Here is a 21,616-nt window from a genome sequence, read left to right on the forward strand (position 1 = left end):
TTTTTCTGATTTCAGGGAATTGTACCTGTTTGCTCTCCATCTCCCAATTCAGAAAGCCCCTAATCTTTCCTCCAGTTAGAACCTAGATCATCTAATTCTACATCCTGTTTTGTATCTTATTTATTATCTTTTAATGCATAAACATCTGTCTCCTCCTGTATTCAGGGTCCAGTACCAAGCTGAGGATAGTTGGTCCCGATTTGTTATGTAATTGATATGCATTGCTTAATAAATCGATATTCTTGGAAGTTTAAACCTTTGTTTCCTCAATTTATTTCATCTTTTACCTATCAGATTGTTTGGTTTTTTTGTTTTGCTTTTGCAAAGCCAGTAAGGTTGAGATAGGCCTTGGACCCCCAAGATGGGTTTTCAGTAACTTCATAGAGGACTGTTCTTAGAGGTCAGACTCTCCATCTTGACCTCAGATTCTTCTGAGCTAAGGTAAGATTTGCCCCCATACTGCTGGGGACAGTTTATCCTCACCCAGGTCATCCCGACTCTGGGGCCGGTGCTCTTATTCACTGTGCTACCTGGCCGCCCGAAATACTCCCTTTAAGAGAATGAAGGGTTCCAGTGACAGTAAAACACTTAGGGAGTCCCCCTTAGAAAAACTGGTTTGAGACCAGGAGAAGAGCACACTATTAAACTGACACCCCTTTAGGGAAATTCTTACTGGCCTTACAGGTGTAGCTTGAGATTCTTGACAATCTCTTGAGCTCCAAAGCAAGGAGATGGGAATTTGAGGCTGCCACTTGGAATCTTTCCCTATCTTTTGCCCAGGGTTAAAGTGAAAAGCCTCAGGAAAAGACAAGGTAGGGCCAGGTTATGAATATGAAAGGAATGTAAAGTGAAAAGCCTCAGGAAAAGACAAGGTAGGGCCAGGTTATGAATATGAAAGGAATTGGTTTGGCTCTTTAAGCAATTTTTGAAATAAAATAAAAAGTTTATGGAAAGGTGAAAGTGTTACCATGAACCTTTGAAAATGAGCTAATTGTTAGCTCTGGGCTCCAAGTTTTAAAGCACAAGGAAAGGCCTAATAGTTCTGGAAAACTAAGATTTTGAATTTATGGTTGTAAACCCATGTTGGATTTGGTTGAGATTTGTGCTATAACTAAATTATAATATGGTGAAATGTATTCTATTAATTGTGGCATCAAATGCAAAAAAACATGCAGGGAAAACTGAGTTATATTCTGGTCTCAGAAATTTATTAGCTGTACAATCTTAAGCAAATTATTTTCTCTGTTTACCTCAGTTTCCTGAACTCTAAAGAGGGAAATAATAATGGTATCCACCTCCCAGAATTATTGTGAGGATCAAATGATATAATAATTTTAAAGTGCTATAGTGCCTAGCACTATATAATTGTTAACTACTGTTATTGCTTCTTTGATTGTATAATGTGATGCCTCTATATGAGGTTTTAGCTGTGATTGCTATAAAATGTCAAAGCTGATAAGATGATTTTTTTAATGTAAAATAATTTGGAAAGGCATTAGGCTGAAGTGATGTCATCTGACTGGCAATAAGTTTTGTTTCATGTTTTAAATATATGACATTGTGCATGTTGTTATTGTATTTCCAAATTCTCTTATGCTGTAAAATTTGGGAAATCAGAAATGCTGTTTAAGGGGCAGCTAGGTGGCTCAGTGAATAGAGTAGTGCCCCTGGAGTCAGGAGGACCTGAGTTCAAATTAGACCTCAGATACTTTAACACTTACTAGCCCTGTGTCCTTGGGCAAGTCACTTAACCCCAATTGCCCTGCCTTCCCCCCTCCAAAAAGCAAAAAAAAAAAAAAAATTAAAAAAAAAGAATATCTCTTGTACATGCCTCCTTTTCTCCTGGGACACTACTAGTGAAAGCCACCATTCCTTTACACCTAGACTATTGAAATAGCATGCTGATTCACTTCCTTCCAAATCTAAATTCACTCCTACCCCAAACTGATCTTCCTAAAACCCTTCTGACTGTCACCCCAACTATCCAGTCAACTCCCTCCAGTGGCTCAATTATAGTCATCTGTGTGACCTTTAAAACTCCTTATAATTTGGCCCCTTCCTGCCTTGTTTCCCAAGATTTGGTAATAATGATCTACTTGCTACTCTTCACATTCCTTCCCCTGACTGGGCATTTCACTAGCTGTGGCCCTCATCTCCTTCCCCATGTCTACCCCCAGGCTTCCCTTACTTTAAGTCTCAGCTAGTCTCATTTATCTGATAAACCTTTCCCAGGCCTCCTTGATCTTAGTGCCTTCACTGAAATTCTCTCCAATTTAACTTGTACATAGTTTGTTTATACATAGCTATTTGCACATTGTCTTCCATGAAAGCACGAGTTCCCTGAAAGCAAAGATTCATTTTTTGTTGTTCTGCATTTCTTTGCATCCCCAGTGCTTAGCATAGAGCCTAGCACACAGTAGGAGCTTAATAAATACTTATTGACTAAATTACAGAAGAGGCCAATTACATTGGTGAGGGCAGTTTCTTCTTTGTAAATTCTCTATGGCAATTAAATCACGAGGTGTGCTTCTCTCACTCGCTCCCACACCCCCAAAATCTTTGTGGACTCAATGGAAAGATGTGAGATGGATTCAGCATTGGCTGAATGACTGGATCCAAGGAGTTTTAGTGTCCCAGGGCTCCATCTCCAATTTAATGCTTTTATTAAGGACTTGAATGAAGGTATAGATGACAGTTATCAAACTTGCTAATAACAAGGCTAGTTAATATGTCATATGACAGAATCAGGAAGCAACAAGCATTTTATTAAGCATTTACTATGTGCCAGGCTCTGTGCTAAGTGCTGTGGATACACATACAAATAAAAAGAAAGACATTCCCTGCCCTCAAGGAGCTTACAAATCTAATGGGAGACCACAGCATGGGAAGAGAAGAAAGAAGGTATCCTAGGGGGTGGAGTGGCAAATCAGAAGCATACCGTGTTTCCCTGATAATAAGACCTATCCCAAAAATAAGCCCTCCCCTTACTGTGTAAGATTCCTCTAAAATAAGCCCTCCCCCGAAAATAAGCCCTGTTGAGATTGCTACTGTAGTGAAGGTGATCCCCTGCGCTACACGCTACATTACAGTACCCTCTGTATGCACCGTACCCCCCGCCCCGGTGAAACGCACGCCACGCTCCGCCACGCTCCGAGCTGCATCCAATCAGAGCTGCAGCAGTGAGCGCGTCATCTTGTTCTTCCCCAGTGATTTGTTTATTGAATAAAGGTACATTTTTTTGTTCACATTTACCTGTTTATTAAAATTGCTGTCAATGTTCATTAAAATAAGCCCTCTGGTGTTTTTCTGTCCAAAAAAAAATAATAAGACAGTGTCTTATTATTGGGGAAACACGGTAGGTGGTTGGTGAATGACTCAGAAATTACTAACCTAGGTGGTTGGAAGAATGGGAGAATCACAGATTTCAAGCCAAAAGGACCTTAGAGCATCTGATCTCTGTCCCCCACAAAGTACCTTTTGATCCAACACTTTTGTGATCAGATACTTTCCTGTGTGGAGATAAAATTGTTTTGCATTTACCTAAACCATTCCTATATCCCTGTTGAGTGTCCTATCCATATTGTTAAGTAAGCTTCTTTTTCTTAAATGTTAAATGGTCTCATTTCATTACAATCCAAAACTTCCAGACCAGACTACCCCTCCCAGCCAGCTTTGTGTCATCTACAAATTGGACTAGCATGTATCCTATACCTTCATCCAGGATCTTAGGTTACAGATTGAGAGCTCAAAGGGTCCTATGAAATCATCTACTCCAATCCCCTCATTTTATAGATGAGAAACTGAGGCCCAGGAGAAGTTGATTTGCCTAAGGTTACACAGTAAGTGGCAAAGCTAGCATTCGAACACAGGTCCTCTTAACTCCAAATCTGGCCCTCCTCTCTGTATAATGCTGCCACTAAGTCACTGATAAAACTGTTGAAGAACACAGGGTAAATCCCTGGGACATAACCCTCGTAATCTCCCTCCAACATGAACATGAACCAATAATGACTCTTCCTGGGTCGGCTAGGTGGCACAGTGAATAGAGCACCAGCCCTGGAGTCAGGAGGACCTGAGTTCAAATCCTGCTTCAGATACTTGAAACACTTACTAGCCATGTGACTTTGGGCAAGTCACTTGACCCCAGTTGCCCTCCAAAAAGCAAATAATAATAATAATAATAACAATAATGACTCTTCCTTGTGTCCTGTCATTCAACTAGTTCCAACTCCACCTAACAGGTACTATCATCTAGATGAATGTCATCATTTTGCTGAAACTGAAGTATACTTTGTCTGCATCTCCATGATCTAGATCCCAGTCCAGTAAATGCCAAAAAAGGAAATTAGCTTAATTTAAGAAGGCCTCTTCTTGCTTTTAGTAATCACTGTTTCCCTTTTTAAAGGTCTTTCAAGATATCATCTAGAATTTTGTGAAGCGATAACCATAAAAACATTCTGCTATTGACTAAGAAATAGAGTGGTGAGTTAACAAAATAGATTAAGTACACAATACACAGTAGTAAATGAACATGGTAAGCTAGAGTTTGATGAACCCAAAGATCTAAGCTTTTAGGGTAATCACTCACCATCTGACAAAAATTGCTAAGAAAACTGGAAAGCAGTTTGGCAGAAACTAGGAACAGCCTAACAGCTTACACTATACACAAGATAAGATCAAAATGGATACATGATTTAGACATAACAGGTGATATCATAAACAAATTAGGGGAGCAATGAAAAACTTACTCATCAGATCTATGGATAAGGGAAGAATTTATGACCAAACAAGAGATAGAGAGGATCACAGGAAGTAAAATGGATAATTATGATTACATGAAATCAAAAAGCTTTTGCATGCACAAAACCAATGTAGCCAATAATAGAAGGAAAACAGGAAACTGGTGGTGGGGGGGGGGGAATTTTATAGCAAGTTTCTCTGATAAAGGCCTCATTTCTCAAATATATTGGTAGTTGAATCAAATTTATAAAAAGCCATTCTCCAATTGATAAATGGTAGAAAAATATGAATAGGCAGTTTTCAGAAGAAGAAATCAAAGCTATCTATAGTCATATGAAAAAATGCTCTAAATCACTTGATTAGATAAATGCAAATTAAAACAACACTGAGGTACCATCTCAAACCAACGAAAGTGACTAACATGACAGAAAAGGAAAATAGCAAATGCTGGAGACGTGGAAAAAGTTGTGAATTGGTCCAACCATTCTGAAGAACAATTTAGAACTATGCCCAAAGGACTATAAAACTGTCTCCCCTTTGACCTCGTAATATCACTACCAGGTCTGTATCCCAAAGAGATCAAAGAAAAAGGGAAAAAAATCTATGTATACAAAAATATTTTTGTGTTGGTTAAGAATTGGAAAATTGAGGGTGTGTCTATCAATTGGGGAATGGCTGACCAAGTTGTAGCATGATTGTGATGGAATAATATTGTGCTATAAGAAATGACGAGCAGGACAGTTTTAGAAAAACCTCAGAAGACTTATATGAAATGATACAAACTGAAGTGAGTAGAACCAGAACATCATACATAGCAACAATATTGTAACAATGATCAACTGTAAAGGACTTAGCTTCTCTAATGAATAAAATAATCCAATATAATTCCAAAGGATTCATGATGAAAAATGTTATCCACCTCCAGAAGGAGAACTGATGAACTCTGAATACAGATCAAAGCATATTTTTTTCACTTATTTATTTTTCTTGCAACATGGCTAATACGCATAACTTCACATATATAATTAATATATTGCTTCCCTTTTCAATGGTTGGAGGAGGGGCTAGAGGGAGAGAATTTAGAACTCAAAATGTTGAAAAATGAATGTTAAGATAGAATTTTGCTAGGAACAGAAGTCAAATTTGATGGATTACAGTTTGTAGAATCCACCCTCTTCTTTTTTTGAAAAGTCAGGATATTTGCCCTTCTTCAGTACTGCAGCACCTCTCCTGGTCTTCCTAATATGTCAGTGATCAATAGTGGCTCACATCTTCCCCTTCTTTCAGTATCCTCGGATAGAGTTCATCTAGGCCTGGACGGCAGATAGATGCTGTCTCATTTATCTTGAGTCTCCATTCCCTGCTAATCAATTTTGTCCTGTCCTTTCCAATCTCAATATCATTTTCCTTGGAAGAGAAATGAGAAGCAGAGTAAAAGATGAGTACTTCAGCCTTCTAATCATCACCTATTACCATTATCCAATCCCCTCTGTGCAGCAGTCCTATATATTCTTTGACCATTATTTTGCCTCCAACAGTAATTTTTTAAAAGCCCTTGTTTTTAAGTATTCCTCAAGCTAGTTTGCTCATGTCTCCAATTCTTAAAACTCCTTACAGAACTATTCTATTCTTACTTACCCTTTCATCTTTTTTGTTTTCAAAATTTTTTTTCTATTGACATATTTTGTTTTCACATCGACTAGATTTCCCCCTGTATCCATCCCTCTTCTGCCCTGCCTCTTCTGGGTCATCCTTTATAAAAAAGAATTTTTAATGAAAGAAAGAGGGAAAAAAAATCAGCAAAATTAGTCAACAATCCGATCTGACAGCATATGCTACATTCCAAGCCAACAGTCCCCATCCCCTATTGCCCATGTCTACAGTGGAGAGAAGATACATTTTCACAGTTCTTAGTAGCCATTTGTTTTATTATTTATATTGTTTTTCTGGTCCTACTTCTTTCACTCTGCACCACGTCACAAGCCTTCCTATACTTCTCTGAATCTCTTATATTGGTCTTTTCTCATGACACTGTAATATACCAGCACATTCATGTACAATTTATTTAGCTACTCCTCATACCATAGCTCTTCATTGTCTCTAGTTCTTCTCTACCACAAAAATACTGTAATCAGTATTTTGATATGTGGAAATTTTGTCTTTGACCTCGCTGGAGGTATATGAGTAGCAGTGAGATCCATGGATCAAAAAAAAAGACATTGTTGGGGAGGCTAAGTAGTGCAGCGAACAGAGCACCGGCCCTGGAGTCAGGAGGACCTGAGTTCAAATCCACCTCAGACACTCAACACAAAAACTAGTTGTGTGACCTTGAGCAAGTCACTTAACCCCAATTGCCCTCCAAAAAGCAAAAATAAAACAAAAAACGACTGTCACTTTTTTCATAGCATAATTCTTAATTGCTTTCCAGAATAATTAGAACAATGCACAGCTCCACCCCATGTATTAGTATGTTTTCATTCCATGGCCCCTTTAACATTGACTATTTCTATTTTTTGTCATCTTTGTCAATTTGGTGCACATGATACAAAACCTCAGAGATATTTGGTTTCACGTTCTTATTAGTGATTTGGAACAATCTTTAACATAAATCTCAACAGGTTAAGTTCCCTCCATAGCTTCATTGGTCCTTTTAGGCAGTTCCCATCTTTCCTCCTAATAAAAATTACTACCATTTGTGTCTTCAGAATTTTATTCTCAAAAGCTTCCCTTCATTTGGGGGCCAATTTCTCCTGCAAAGTACTACGACCATTGGATCTTTATCCTTCTCTTATCTGATCTCTTGACTCCCTAGGGCTCCCCTGCTCAGTAAGCTCTTATGGATTCCTAATTACCTCTAGGATGAAATACAAACCTCCTCTGTTGGGCAATTATGTACTTCACATTCTGGCTCCAGCCTCCCTTTCACACATTCTTCAGTGCAGCCAAACTGGTCTTCTTGCTGCTCTTCATATAAAATTCTATCTCTAATCTCTGAGCACTTTGCATAGCCTTGTAAACCCTTCTCACTTGAGCTCAGGTCAAGATCCAGTGATATGTAGACTTTCCTGACCCATCCCCCCCCTCAACTGCTAGTGCCTTTTCTCCAAAAATTACCTTGTATTCATTTTTTAAATAACATATACTTAGGTAACAGAAGTGACTGGAGAACCTCTTGATCTAATAACTGGGGCGCTGTCCATGAAGCCAGCATGCAAACCCCGGTTCCATAAGGATGTAAATGTGCTCTGGCACAGGGTTGAAGAACTGGCAGTTTGGAAGGATGAAGCAATCCCTTACTAGTTCTCATGACCAGGAGCTGTGTCAAAGAGGATTGGAAACTGAGCCAGGAAGAATCACCTACTCAGTATAATAAGGAAGAGGAGAAATGTCTTCTGGTATCTTCCCACTTAACAATAGAGAGGGACATTTATGGAGGAGATTCATGATTCAGATGGTGTTAGGACTAGATGACTTCTACAATCCTTCTAAATCCAAAATTACAAAACTAAGTTTGATTCTTATATGCTCAGTCTTCACAGACCAGTGCTGACAGAAAACTGGTCATCTGCCAAGAAAACAAGTAGAGGGGAGAGGTGGGCTCAATCAAGCCTGAGTGTGAGAAACAAGGTATCCCTAACAACCTTCTGGTTATCGCAAAAGAAAAGAGTCACAGTCAGACATCTCTACTTGGGATTTATTATCTTATTCTTTAAAAAAAGAAAAAAGGAATGGGGTAGAATGGAAATAACCCCCAAAACACTAAACAGGAACCAAGAACCCAAGAGTTTATAGTCACCCATTCCCACCCTAAGTTCAGCCCTTCCTGAGACCCTGACCCATCCTACCCTCCCACCCAAATAAAAAAAGAAAAACCCCAAGCCAGGAAGAGTGGTACCTGGGACAGTCACTGAGATTCCGGACACAGGGAAAGGGAAGGGTAGAGTCCGAAAAGTAAGGGCTCAAGGTGAGGATTAATGGAGAGGCGAGGCTCTGGAAGGAAAGGCTGGACCAGAGACATCAGGGCAAGAATAGGAGGGCAGAGAACAGGGTGCTTCCCTCCTGGCTGCTGCTGCCGCCGCCACAGTCCCCAGGCCCCTCTGAGGGAACGTCATGGTTTGTCCTACAGTCCACATTCCCAGTCCAGGAGGAGCCTCATAAGCCTAACTCCAAGTCCTCCAGCTCTTCTTCTAAGGCCCCCCTCCTCGCCAGTTTTTCTAACTGCTCTCTGCTGGGATGGCTGATCTCCCCGCTCTGGATCCGCTGCTGCAGCTCCACTATCTGACGAAGCTTCTTCTTCAGATTCTTGATCTTCTTGGCTTTCTCGGTGGTGGAGAGCGTGTCAGGTTTGTCAGGGCTCGGTGCGGGGGTGGCTCGGGGAGCAGGGGGCACACTTGGCAGCTGCGCTGGTTCCTTCAATGACACTTTATCCAGAGTCCGGCTCAAGCTCTCTACTGCCCCCTTCCCTTGCTGCTGTCGCCTCTTCTCCTTGCGTTTCAGGTTGCGTTTGGCAGTCTTAGAAAGGCCTGGTTCACCACTGTCTAGCCGGGGTGGAGTTGGTACCCCAGCCTCCAGGCTCAGCCCAGGAGGTAACTCAGGCTTACTCTTGAAGAACTTTACATACTTGTTTTCATACCTGAGAGGAACAAAAGCTGTCAACATGTCTTCAGTTCCCCTGCGTCCTAAGCCTGACTTTCTCTCCATACCAGTCTGATTTCTTTCTTTTCATCCCTGCACTAGGGAAACCAGCTTCCCCTCGCTTTTCTCCCCTCCCTTCATTATAACATGCAGCCCAGCACAGACGTTATGGAGGTCTAGGAAATTCTACCCAGCCCTCTGGTGGTAATGATAACCAAGCATTACAGGAACTCTTACTCTGACAGGGAAGATCAGTAAGAGCCTTCTGCCTCCTTACCTTACTCCTGCTCTCACATCCTATCCAAGGTCTAGATTACATCTCTTGGGAATCCAAGAGAAAACTTCCCCAGCACCTACATATTACCCTGCTTCTCCTGGGATAAATAACCAGCCCTCTACTCGTCCCTAGACCAGCCACATACACAGGAACTTCCTCCTGGGGCACGTAACCTTCTCCTGGGATAAATAACCAGCCCTCTACCCGTCCCTAGACCAGCCACATACACAGGAACTTCCTCCTGAGGCACGTAACCTTCTTTCACTTTCCGCTGCTTCCTCCAGGTCCCGTCCGGTCGCTGGGTTGAAGCAATATATTTACCTAGAGCAGGATAAATCAGGTGATGAAGACAATCTTTCTTGTTTTCCAAAAGCTCCAGAAAGAGAATTAAATCCTTGAATTTGTTTAACTGTGTTAATTTTCTTTTAGGTATTATTTGTCTACTCTATTCAACTGATCTACTTTTCTATTTTTTTTTTAAACCAGTACCAAACACATGCTGGTTATCTATCAATTACTACTGGGGAAGGGACTCCTCATTTGATAAGACCTGCTTGGAAAATTGTAAAGTTGTTTAGAAGAAGACAGGTTCAGGCTACGCATGCACCTTGCACCATGTAACATGATGATGATGAAGTGAAAGAGCAATTTAAATGTAAAATGCCATATCATAAAAAAGGATAGAAACGATCAGAAAAGACAAAAGACAATTTTATTATGTAAAATTTTCAAACTTTTGAATGAACAAAATGCAGCTAGAATATAAAGAAGTTGTAGAATGGAGAAAAAACTCTTTGTATCAAATATCTGATAAAATTTTAAGATCCAAGACAAACATGGAATTAATGCAAATAAATATATATGACTAAGCCATTCCCCAAGAGATCAAAGGGCCGTGAGAAGACAGGTACACTAAGATACTATTGGCTGACCTAGGATTTGGCCAAACTGACACAAAAATGTTACTAACCTCTTCATACTCTAATACCAAATTATTAATGAGGTCAATGACTTTGACAAAGAAAGGTCCTATCTATACCAAAATAGTCATAGCCACACTTTTTTGAAGCAGCAACAACCTAGAAACAAAATGGGGAACAAATGAACAAGCTGTGACAAATGGATGTAATAAAATATTATTGCGCAATAAAAAGAATAAATATGAAGAATCCAGAGAACCATGGAAAGAGCTGTATAGATTTAAGCAGGGCAAGGAAAGAACCTGTGGAAAACACACAATGACAACCATTATCTAAATGAAAATGATCCTAAAAGTCATCAGAAATCGGAGTAAATGCAGTGACTGGTGTTGGTTCTAGATGACTGTGAGCTGGGAATTTCTATCTCTGTATCCTCAGCCTTTAGCACAATGTCTGGCACTTAGGAAATGCTCGTGTACTGACAGACTGAAGACCTCAAATATAGTTTGTTCTCCTCTCCATAGAGGGAGTAAACTCTGGATGTGGAATATTGAATGCTTTGTTAGGGGTCAGTTGCTAAATCCTAACCATTTCTTTGTTACAAGGATGGGAAACAGGTTTATTGGATAATAACTATGTTTTTTAAATAAGATAAATTTTTTTTGAAGAGGAAAGAATGAAATTCTATCGATTTCCCTCAGTATATATACAAATATATCTGCACATTATTTCTCATGTCTTACATCACTCTACGTGTATTTGGGTGGCAAACACTGTGAACAAAGTAAAACATACTGTCCTTTTTCTTTTTTTTTATTATTAAGCAATCAGGGTTAAGTAACTTGCTCAAGGTTACACGGCCAGTTATTTCTGGGTGTGGTGCTGAGTGTCTGAGCCCGGGATTCGATCTCCAGGTCAGGATTATATCTCCAGGTCATCCTAACACTGGAGCCGGTGCTCTTACTCGCTGAGCCACCTGGCCGCTCTGTCCTTTTTCTTTAAAAGCTTACAATTTACTTGGAGGAGACAAGCCAGACATTAAAGCGCTCCAAAAAACACCCTCTTTATCTGAACGTTATTGTGTTTTATATATGTGTTATGCAAGGCAAAGGAATGACAGGATATGTATGTACCATGTATACGTATCCTCTAGGAGTTTGTGGCATTCAATCTAGTAGGAGATATAAGGCACAAACACAAATAACTACAACACAAAATAGACAGAGAGAAGTATTCAAGAGATATATACAAATACTGTGAGAGTTCAGAGGAGGGAGAAATCATTCCCTAATGGACTAATCTGGGAAGTCTTCAGAGAAAAACTATCACGTAAGCTGGGATTTGAACAATAGGAATTTTAAAAGGAAGAGATAAAGGAGTACCTAGTCAAAGGGAATGGCATGAGCAAAGGTATGGAGATAGGAAAGCATGGGGCATCCTTGGCTGAAGTTTGGCTACATGGCAGGGTACGTATAAGTTAGAAAGGCCCTGGGGCCAGCACATGGAGGATCTTCACCTGGATGAGGCAGTGGCAAATCACTGAGGAGGAACATAGTAAGGGCTGTGGTTTATTAATGATAGTTAACATTTATGTAAGGCTGAATGACCTGCAAAAGCATTTTACATATTATCTCATCTGAGCTATACAATGACCCTATGAGGTAAGTGCTATTGTCACCCCTGTTTCATAGATAAGGAAACCAAGGCAACTCACCTAACCTAGTAGGTATATAACCAAGTCACCTAACTAGTAAGGGTCTGAGGCAAGATGGGCTCCAGTCTTCTTGGCTCCAAACCCAACACTTTATCTCTATACATTCAGCCACCTAAAGTGCTTCACACCAGTGGCCTCTAAACCTTGACTAGATACTCCATCAATAGAAATGTTTGAGCACATACCCCCAACATGTTTGCTTATTTATAAATCCTATAATACTCCTCTACTAATAGTTATAAAAATTATAAAATTTACACAAAAATAGTAATTTAGAAAGGATAAAATAAAGCTAAACTAATAGTTGCTTCAAGTCACTAAGGAGTTAATTAAATAGAGCAGTGATATGGTGAGAGGTGCCCTTCAGCTGTGGAGAAGATGGGCTGGAAAAGGGAGAGATAAGGCAGAGACACAAATTCAGAGGTTACTTCAATAGTCCCCGCAAGATGTCACGAAGGCCCCTAAACAAGGTGAGTGGTTGAGAGATTGCAGAGAAAGGAAGAGATGCCAGAGGGATTGTGGAAGTAGAAACAGTAGGACGTGGCAAATGACTGGCTATGTGGGGAGATGAAAGTTGAGGCACTAAAGATGACATGAAGGTTTTGAACCTGTGTGACAGTGATACCCTTAACAGGAAAGGGAAAAGTTGTGAAGAAGGGTGGTTTTGTGGAGGAAAGATCATGTAATGTAATCTGAGATCTGTTGCAACCTACCCAAGCCTGCTCATCCTTTGCAACTCACTCTGACCCACCCAAATGAAAAGGGAGTAGCTGGTACTCTTACCAGTCACTGCTCTAAAGCCTGGAACCCACCGTCAAAGGGGCACCTTTCATAGCCACTAGGAGATTTAGGTGGGGAGGGGAGAAGTAGCCTGGGTATGGGAAGCAGAATTTTTCCAATGGCAAGAGCTTGGCTGTTGTTATGAGTGATTGGGTCCAGATTAGGTCTAACACTGCCCTGAAGGGCCAATTCCTGGAGGTAAGGGTGGGGAAGAGTAAGGCAGGTATGGCTTTTGATAAGTGATTGCTGGGAAGGTAAGATTAGACCCAGTTCACCACCCCTTGATTGGTTAATCACACACTCCTTGGGGTCAGGCCATAGTAACCATCACTTCTGTGGTTACAAGTATACAGGACATATTAGAAGGAATAGGGACTAAAGGTGTGGAGACCAGTTTGGAGGCTATCTCAAGAGTGCACCTGAGAACAATGAGAACTTGGCACAAAGGCATCAAAAGAATGGAAAGGGAGTGAATAATGGATTCTGGGAGAAGCGGAATGGAGATATGGAAATTGATTAAATTGGGCGGGGAGTAAAATAGAGGGAGGAGTCAAGAATGACAAGGAGATCTTGAGCTTGGGTGACTGGGAAATAGCAGACAGGCCAGAATATAGGTCTTCAAGTATTTGAAGGGCCATCACGTGGGTTTAGATTTACTCTGTTTGACTTCCCAAAGGAGAGATTAGGATGAAAACTGCAAAGAGGTGGAAGGGAAAAAAAGATTTAACAATTAGAACTCTCTAAAAGTGAAAAGAGCTGCCTCAAGAGATAGTGGATTAATGATGGAACCAGAGAAGAGATGAAAAACATGTCCCTCCTCTCAGTAGAGACAGGTGGCACCATGGGTATGAACTGTTACCAGTGAAGTCACATACAGTTGCTCATGTTGGTCAGTTTTTAACTGCTTTCCTTGTTACAAAGGAGCAGGTTTGGCATGGGGTGGGGTAGACATGCATAGGAAAATGATTGTGCTATAAAGCACAAAAGGCATCAATAAACTTTTTTTTTCTTTAAGCAATTGGGGTTAAGTAACTTGTTCAAGGTTACACGGCCAGTTATTTCTGGGTGTGGTGCTGAGTATCTGAGCCCGGATTTGATCCAGGTCATCCCGACACTAGAGCTGGTGCTCTTACTCACTGAGCCACCTGGCTGCCCCTAAGCAATTGGGGTTAAGTAACTTGCTCAAGGTTACACGGCCAGGTGTTTCTGGATGGGTGCTAAGTGTCTGAGCCCGGGATAATAAACTTTTAATAAATACATACAGAAGGAGTGAATCTCCTTCAAGGGAGATCTTCAGATAGAGGCTAGACAGCATTACTTGTAGAACACATGTTCAATATGAACTGGACCTCTGAGGCCTTCCCCTTCCCACTCAGAGATTCTGAGGACTACCAGAAGGAAAGATGAATACTTCAAATTTGGATATGTCAAGTTTGAGATGTCTGCTAACATTTAGGTAAACATGTACAGCAACTAGCCTGGAGCTTGAGAGGGCGTTCAGGTAGACATGTAGATTTGCATAGAGGTGGTATCAGAAACCACAGGAACAAATGAGATCACCCAGGAACTGGATAGAGTAAGAGAAGAAAAGATGTTGGAGCTTTGGACAACATTAGTTTAAAAGCAACCCAACAAGCATTCAGTGAGCACATATAAAGACAGAGAAAGTCCCCACCCTCAAGCAACTTAGGCTGAGATCTTGGGGTCACAGGATCCAAGACCTACAGCTGCAACAAAGATTAGGTGACTTGACACTTGGCCAGGGGAGTAAATGGGCAGGATTTAAATGTTCTTTCCAATGTCCCAGACTACTCCTCACTCTCCTGTTTGTGTGTGTGTATGTATGTGTGGGTATGCGCGCACGGGTAACAAAATGTACGCAGATAAATAAATACAAACTAAATTTAAAGTCATTTACGGAGAAGCATCAACAACTGAGATCATCAGGAACTTAAGCCTTGTAGGGACTCAGAGGTTCCCTCTGGGAAACAAAGAGGAAGCACTGAAGTGAACAGAAGGAATGGCCTGGAAGAGGGTTACGTAATTTGAAAGTAGGAAGGGACTTCCATAACTATTGAGTCAAATACACATCTAGTCCTATATGCAAAAGGAATCCACACAACGATCCAGGACAACATGGTTGTCCTGACCCTAAGAACTAGGAGGGTATAGTGCTATGGAAACAAAAGAGAAAAGAAGGCATCAAGAAGGGATGTTTTAGATAAAGAGATGGGGGCTATAGGTACAGAATGAGGTATACAATGTCAGCTGATGAAGTTTCTTGTCAGCAAATCTTGCTTAGTGGGTTTTTCTTTCTTAGGAGGGTTCACAGTAAGAAAGTGGCATATCAGAAAATGTATTGGAAAAGAAACAAAATGTATCAATCATTAAAAACCCAAAAGGAGAAGGGATGGTCAATAGTCTCTGATGCTGAATAGTTCAAGGAAGATGAAGACTGAGAAATGGTTGTTGGGTTTAGTAATAAGGTTACTAATAACTTTTAGAGGGTAGTTTCAATAGTTTTTGGGAGGAAAGGAAGACTATAAGGGTTTAAGAACTAATCAGATGGTGAGAGAGTAGAACCATCAAATATAGATTATTTATTCTGAGAATTCCGATGTTGAAAGGAAGGAGAGGATGGTACCTTGAGGGAGCATAAAAGACAAAGGAAAGGTTTTTAAGAATTAGGTGATTAATATCATTAATATAATGGACTAAGTGGCCCAGTGAATAGAGCACCAGACCTAGGTGTCAGAAGGACCTGAGTTCAAATCCAACCTCAGACACTTAACACTTACTAGTGTGTGACTTTGGGCAAATCACTTAACCCCAATTGACCTTCAAAAGAAAAGAAATAGGTGATATTTATAATGTAGGTGGACAGGTAAGGGTCTAGTAGGTGACTAGTGGTCAGGCAAAGATGAATGAGACAGTAGGGAGAGGGAGAAAGGGAAAGAGGAGGGGAGAGAGAGAGGATGTTTGATAGAGCAATGAATGTCTCAGAGTAAACATGAGATACATGGTATCAAAATAATCATCTCTAAGCTTTAACCTTGGTGAGGAAGAGAAACACCTCTTTTTCTGAATCAGGAGGAGAGGAAGGAACAGTGGGAGACCCTAAAGAATTTTAAAGTGTGGTAATAGAGAATTAAGGTTCTGGGTTTTTTCTGGGTAGAGGCAACCCAAGTCATCTGCGGGGGGATGGAAGTAGGGGTAAGTTTTATCAGCTTAAGAGGAAAAGCTGTTGTGGAGAATGAAATAGGGAAACAATAAGTGAATAAAAAGGACTACTGAGCAGCAAGGTAAAAAGCACATTTGGCACATCTTAAAAACACGTTATGGATTCTTCATATGAGCACACTTAACATACAATTCAATCGTATCTAGTTGATAATATTTCTGTCTTAAGCATCTGTTATAAACAAGGAATTATGCTAGACCTTGCCGATACAAAGCTTAATTTATGACAGTTCCTTGCCTTAAGAAGTTTACACTCTACTGGTGTTTCAAGTAGGAAGGACACAATATACACAGATACTCAAGTAGTATAAAATAAGGGGGATCATATAGTATATGTAGGAATATACAGCTAACTATAATATAAAGTAGATTGTGATGTGGGCAAAGAAGAGATCCAGACAAAGTGCTTTAAAATGATAAGAGAAATAACACTTCCAGCTGTGTGGGAGGGTGGGGGTGGGGTGGAAAGGGAGGATTAAAGAAGGCATTTTAAAGGAGGTGGCAACTGAGCTGAGTCTCGAAGAAGAGATTCTGAGAGGCGGAAATGAGAAAGCAGTGCATTCTAGGAATGGCGGAGGATCTGTGTAAATGCATGGAGATAGGAAAGGGCTGATCAAATTCAGCAAACTGCTCATAATCCAGCTTCAGGGGGTATAAAGAGTAAGGTAAAATAAGGTTGAAAAGGTAGATTAGAGCAGACTATGGAGAGCACTGAATGGCACGAAGAGGGAGGAATTTGTATTTAATCTCAAAGGCAACAGGGAGTCACTGAAGGTTTCTGAGAGGAGAGACAAAATAGAACTTGTGGCTTCAGAAACTTCTCTGGTTGTGGCCAGGTGACACAGTGAGTAAGAGCTCCAGTTCCATCATTGGGAGACTTGGGATCGGTTCCAACTTCAGATACTTAACCCCACACAAAATAACTGGCCGTGTAACCTTGAGCAAGTTACTTAACCCCGATTGCTTTAAAAAAAAAAAAAAGAAAAGAAACTCCTTCTGACCCTGGAGTCAGGAGGATCTGAGTTCAAATCCAGCCTCAGACACTTAACACAAATACTAGCCTTGTGACCTTGGGCAAGTCACTTAACCCCAATTGCCCTCCAGAAAAAAAAAAAAACTCCTTCTGACAACTGCCTGAAGGATGAGTTGGTAAGAGCATAGACCAGAAGAAAGGAGGAAAATCAATCAGATTATTACAAAAGACTTCATTTGAGAAAGGTGATGAAGAGCTGAGCTAGAGTAGCAGCAGTACAAGGGATGAAAATGGAATGTAAATAGAGAGTAAGAACCCACAGAAATGGGCAACTGCCTGGATGTTGGGGATGGAAGAGAGGGAAGATTTCAAGAAAATTCAGAGGTTCTAAGGTTAAGAATCCAGGGTGGTGGCATCTTCAAAAATCAGAAAGTCTGGAGGAAGGACAAATTTGATGGGAAAAGATGTTGAGTTCAGTTTTAAGAGAGACTAGGATGTTCTTAGGGAGTAGGTGGAGGATGAATCAGCAAAGAAAAGAGGAAAAAGAGTAATGGGAGAAAGGTAGAGAAACAGAATAAAAACAGCAGTGTCAAAGAAGTCAGAGGACATAAGAGCATGTAGCAGGAGGGATAATCAAGTGTTTAATACAGTAGAAAGGTCAAGAAGGATGAGAACTAAGAAAGACCACTGAATCTGACAATTAAAAAAAATCACCGGCCAGTTTTAATGTAATGGTGGGGTCAGAGGCTAGACTGAAAGGAGCTGAGTGAATTGATGGGTAAGTGGAGGCATCCAGTATTGACTAATCGTTCTTATACTCTAGCTGTAAGAAATAGAGAAATGGGAAATAATTTGAGGGAATGGCAGAATGAAATGCAGGTTCTTAAAGGAGATCTGGTAATATTTTTAAGTAACAGTAAATAGTCATATAGGGAGAGATTAAAGAAGAGTTAAAGAGAAAGTAATTAATCCAGAAGCTCCCAAAGGAGACTGGAAGAAATGGGGATCAGGGGCACAAATAAAAGGATTAACCTTGGCAGAGAAAACACCTCATCCACTGAGACTACAGCAACTGAGGAAAAGATAGGTAAGGTTCTAAGGACGGGGGATAAGAAAATTTAGGAATGACAACTTTCATAGTCTCAGTATTGGAGGAATGGAGGTTATATGTTGAGAAAGAGGTGAGTCTGGAGTTGGAGGTTTTAAAAGACAGAGTTTGGAAAAGTCACTGTAGGGAATCAAAGATGACAGCAGTGAGATTTCAGTTAAGTAATAACATAACTTTATAGTGTATCCAGTATGAATGATTTCATGACTTATGCAATGTCTGCTCTACATGGGGACCACATGTACATATACACCACATGTACTCTACACATATTTTCTGTATATTGTTTTGATAAGGAGGCTACAAGTTTCCTCCCTCTGGTCCTTGGGCAGAGTGGTACCAGTACCAGTACCATCTAAGGATGAGACCTCACTTTCTCCATCCCTGTCTTCTCCCAGGACCTCATCCTAGCACAAGGCTGCTGCCTATCCCCCAGCAGGCCTTCATACAATTCTTCTCTACAGTTTGGTGAGACAGAGAGCTGAGGAAGGGTCACGTTAGTAGTTTGACTACCAGGCTGAGTGCAGAGACACTTGTGTTCTGGTCTTAGCACAGCAGCTGGTACACAGTGGAAACTTAGTTAAGTGCTTGTTGACTTGACTTGACAGATCCCTTCCCTGCCCAGGCTGACAGTTTCCTGGGGAAGGTAGAGGAGATGCTTAAAGCGGCCCACGTTGGCGATTAGATCTCCAAAGAAAAAGCTCAGAGAGTCGGAAAAAGGGAGCAAGGGCCACAAGTTAGAGGTTCCTTCCCGATCCTTCACACTTAAGGTGGGTGAAGCTAAAGTGGGGGTGCGGGGGGGAGACCAGAAATTGAAAGGGACACGGGCAGAGCTCCGCGGGCTGGCGGACCAAAGGGGGTCCGGGGACCAAGTGGAGACTCCCGGGGCTAAGCGGAGGTCCGGAGACCAGTCCTGGCCAGCAGAGACCCTAGCCTAGAGTTTGGGTGACCGGAAGCAGAGGGACCCCGGCGCCACAGGACCGGAAGGGGGCGCAGGTGCAGCCCCGAAGGAGCGAATGAATGGGGTAGGCGGTCCGGGGGGGGCGGGAACAGGGGAGGGGCCCCGGGATGGGCGGGGCGCAGGTCCCTTCCAAGTCCGCCCTCCACCTCTACCCCCACCCCCAAAGGCCCGGGGAGAGGAGACTCTGCACCGCCCGCACTCACCGCCGGTCTCGTCAGTTACATAGGGAGTCGCCATCTTGGAAACGAGAACCACTTCCGGCGTGAGTGACACCCTCCCCCAGGACCCGCCTCCTTCTCCACCGGAAGTGGAGTCCGCCTGGTCGCGAGCTGCCATTTTCGTCTTAAAGAGACAGAGCCCCCTAGGACTTGATGCCCGAGGCTAAGGGAGGGAACGGCGGGGTTATTAAGAGGGGACTGTACCTTTCAGCTCGTCCTCGGGAGCGGGCTGGCGGCTGGACGACATCCCTGGCCGGGCGGCGCAGCAAAGGCGGAAGGGAGGAGAGGAGACGCTGCAGGCCCGGGCCGCAGGCGTGCGCGCCCCGCCGAGAGTCGGCGCTCGATCAGTCTGTGGAATGAATGAAACAGGAGGCCTGCGGCCGTCTCTCTACGGAGGGGGCCAGGCCGCCGAGATCCTCGCGGCTGGCCTCCGGCTCCGGGGCCCCAGCGCCGGCCGCCTCACGAGACTCCCCGGCTCGGCCGAGGCCGGAGATCTCGGTTCAAATCCTGACCCCGCTCCTCCTTGCCCCGGTGACCTTGGACTCGGCTCGCCTGAGGGGCTGGGCTCACTGACCTCCCCTCCGCTCCCTTCCGGCCTAAGCCCGCCCTCCCCGCTTCAGTTTCTGGCTCTGCCCAAGATTCCCACCTCTCGGTCTCCGGCTCTACCCCGAGGGTGCGGGAAGAAAGCGATCGCGGGAAGGAGGGAGGGGCGTGATCGGAGGGGTTGGGCTTGACCCTGCCGCCCTTCCAGCACTCCCCATCTCTGCCCTTCTCCCCTCCCCTTTTGCTAACTGCAAATCTTCCCGCCCTCGGCCTCTTCCCCCCCCCAGCGAAATTCGGAGGCTGGGGAGGCCCCTGGCTGCTGCTCTCTCCCAGTCTTCGCTTTTCTCCTCTGCCCCACCCCAGCCCACCCCTCACTGTCTGCACAGTGCTGACATTTATGTAGCGCTTTACCACGGAAACTGTTTCTGCCCCATCCTTCTGCTTTTGGCTGAGGCTAATGCCCAAGAGTGCTCCCTGCGGGGGGGAGAGACCCAAGGAATTGGGATAGAACTCAGTCGTTTGGGAGCCCTTTTTCCAAAATGACTAATGGTAACAATATACCACATAGGAACCTTTCGTGACTTAGAAATCCGACTATTGAAGGTCCCAACCCCAATCAGCAGCTTTCTTCTTCCACCCGGCAGTGGGTGCCCAGCTAAGATCGGGAATACTGTTTTGCAACGATTAACATGTTAATACATTCCTTCCCCCAATCCTCTCCCTCCTAATGTTTCCATTCTATTCTTTACACACACCCACGTCCGTAGTAGCCCTTTATGCTTGAAGCTGCGGGGAAACCTGGAAAAACTGGTAGAACTCAGTGGCTCTTTGGCATAGTCTCTCCGGGCTTAGGGTCACCCGTTCAATTCAGACTCTTTGCAAAAGGGAAACTCAGGAGACCTACAGCAGCTCCCCTTGGGGCCTGCGTAACCTGGTGCCAAGGGCCCCTCCTCTTGTACCTCTTTCCACCCCCAGACTTCCTGCCCTAACTTTGGGGCTGGCAGGAAGTGAAACTCTCTTGTCTAACAGCCCGTTGGGGGACTTGCAGACCCTAGCCTAGGCTGGGGTGTGGCTCTCGCCCCCAACCAGAGGAGGAAGGGAGAAGTGGGGGTGGGGTGGGGGTAGAAATGAAGCTGTTGTTTTTTCCTCCCTTTGTTCACTGTGGTTTCTTTTTCTCGCTCCATTTTGTGATGTGGCCGATAAGAGGAAATGTGCACCTGGGACATGGTGCAGTGAGCCTATTGATTATACCCATTTCCCACACATTGCCCCAGGGCAGTGGAGCCTGGGTGGTATGTGGGAGAAAGACTGAAGAAGGGGCTTACACTAAGGTAATTCACTGAGGGTCTCAGAAGGAATTAAGTTTCACTGAGGGAATGAGAGCCACTCACCCTATTTCCCCACATTGAGATCCCCTGTAATTTCCATTCTGAGGCTCCAGCTCTTAAAAAGGAAGCTGTCAGAATGGGATATGGGTAGAGTGAGATCAGGAATGGCATTTCTACAC

General features: G+C 42.9%; 1 protein-coding gene across 7 annotated transcripts; it reads right to left on the bottom strand.

The window, feature by feature from the left end:
* Positions 1 to 2,744: 2,744 nt before the first annotated feature.
* On the bottom strand, positions 2,745 to 21,199 carry PYM1 (PYM homolog 1, exon junction complex associated factor). 7 transcript variants are annotated; one of them, XR_011166587.1, is made up of 5 exons: positions 19,552 to 19,689; positions 9,880 to 9,973; positions 8,636 to 9,373; positions 6,379 to 6,492; positions 2,745 to 6,147 (listed from the first exon to the last, which is right to left on the bottom strand). XR_011166587.1 is itself a non-coding variant. In XM_069078900.1 (4 exons), the coding sequence occupies exons 2-4, from the start codon at positions 19,811 to 19,813 to the stop codon at positions 8,893 to 8,895; spliced, it is 618 nt and encodes a 205-aa protein (XP_068935001.1). In that variant the 5' UTR covers positions 19,814 to 19,915; positions 20,141 to 21,199; the 3' UTR covers positions 8,414 to 8,892. The 7 variants fall into 7 exon arrangements, 5 of the variants coding, with proteins under 5 accessions (XP_068935001.1, XP_068934987.1, XP_068934977.1 ...); XR_011166586.1 differs by lacking the exon at positions 6,379 to 6,492; XM_069078900.1 differs by lacking the exons at positions 2,745 to 6,147; positions 6,379 to 6,492; positions 19,552 to 19,689 and adding exons at positions 19,771 to 19,915; positions 20,141 to 21,199 and having other exon boundaries at positions 8,414 to 9,373.
* Positions 21,200 to 21,616: the final 417 nt, after the last annotated feature.

Source organism: Petaurus breviceps, unplaced genomic scaffold (assembly GCF_028583685.1).
Source record: "Petaurus breviceps papuanus isolate PSGF00001 unplaced genomic scaffold, PetGlider_PUasm1.0 154, whole genome shotgun sequence".
NCBI classification, from domain to species: domain Eukaryota; kingdom Metazoa; phylum Chordata; class Mammalia; order Diprotodontia; family Petauridae; genus Petaurus; species Petaurus breviceps.

Coding starts and splice junctions, on each gene's coding strand:
- PYM1 (XM_069078876.1), bottom strand. CDS start 19,684: ATGGCAGCTCGCGACCAGGCGGACTCCACTTCCGGTGGAGAAGGAGGC. Junction 9,974..19,551: donor TGTAACTGACGAGACCGGCG/GTGAGTGCGGGC, acceptor ATCCTGCTCTAG/GTAAATATATTGCTTCAACC. Junction 9,826..9,907: donor GCAGCGGAAAGTGAAAGAAG/GTTACGTGCCTC, acceptor TCCCAGGAGAAG/GTTACGTGCCCCAGGAGGAA.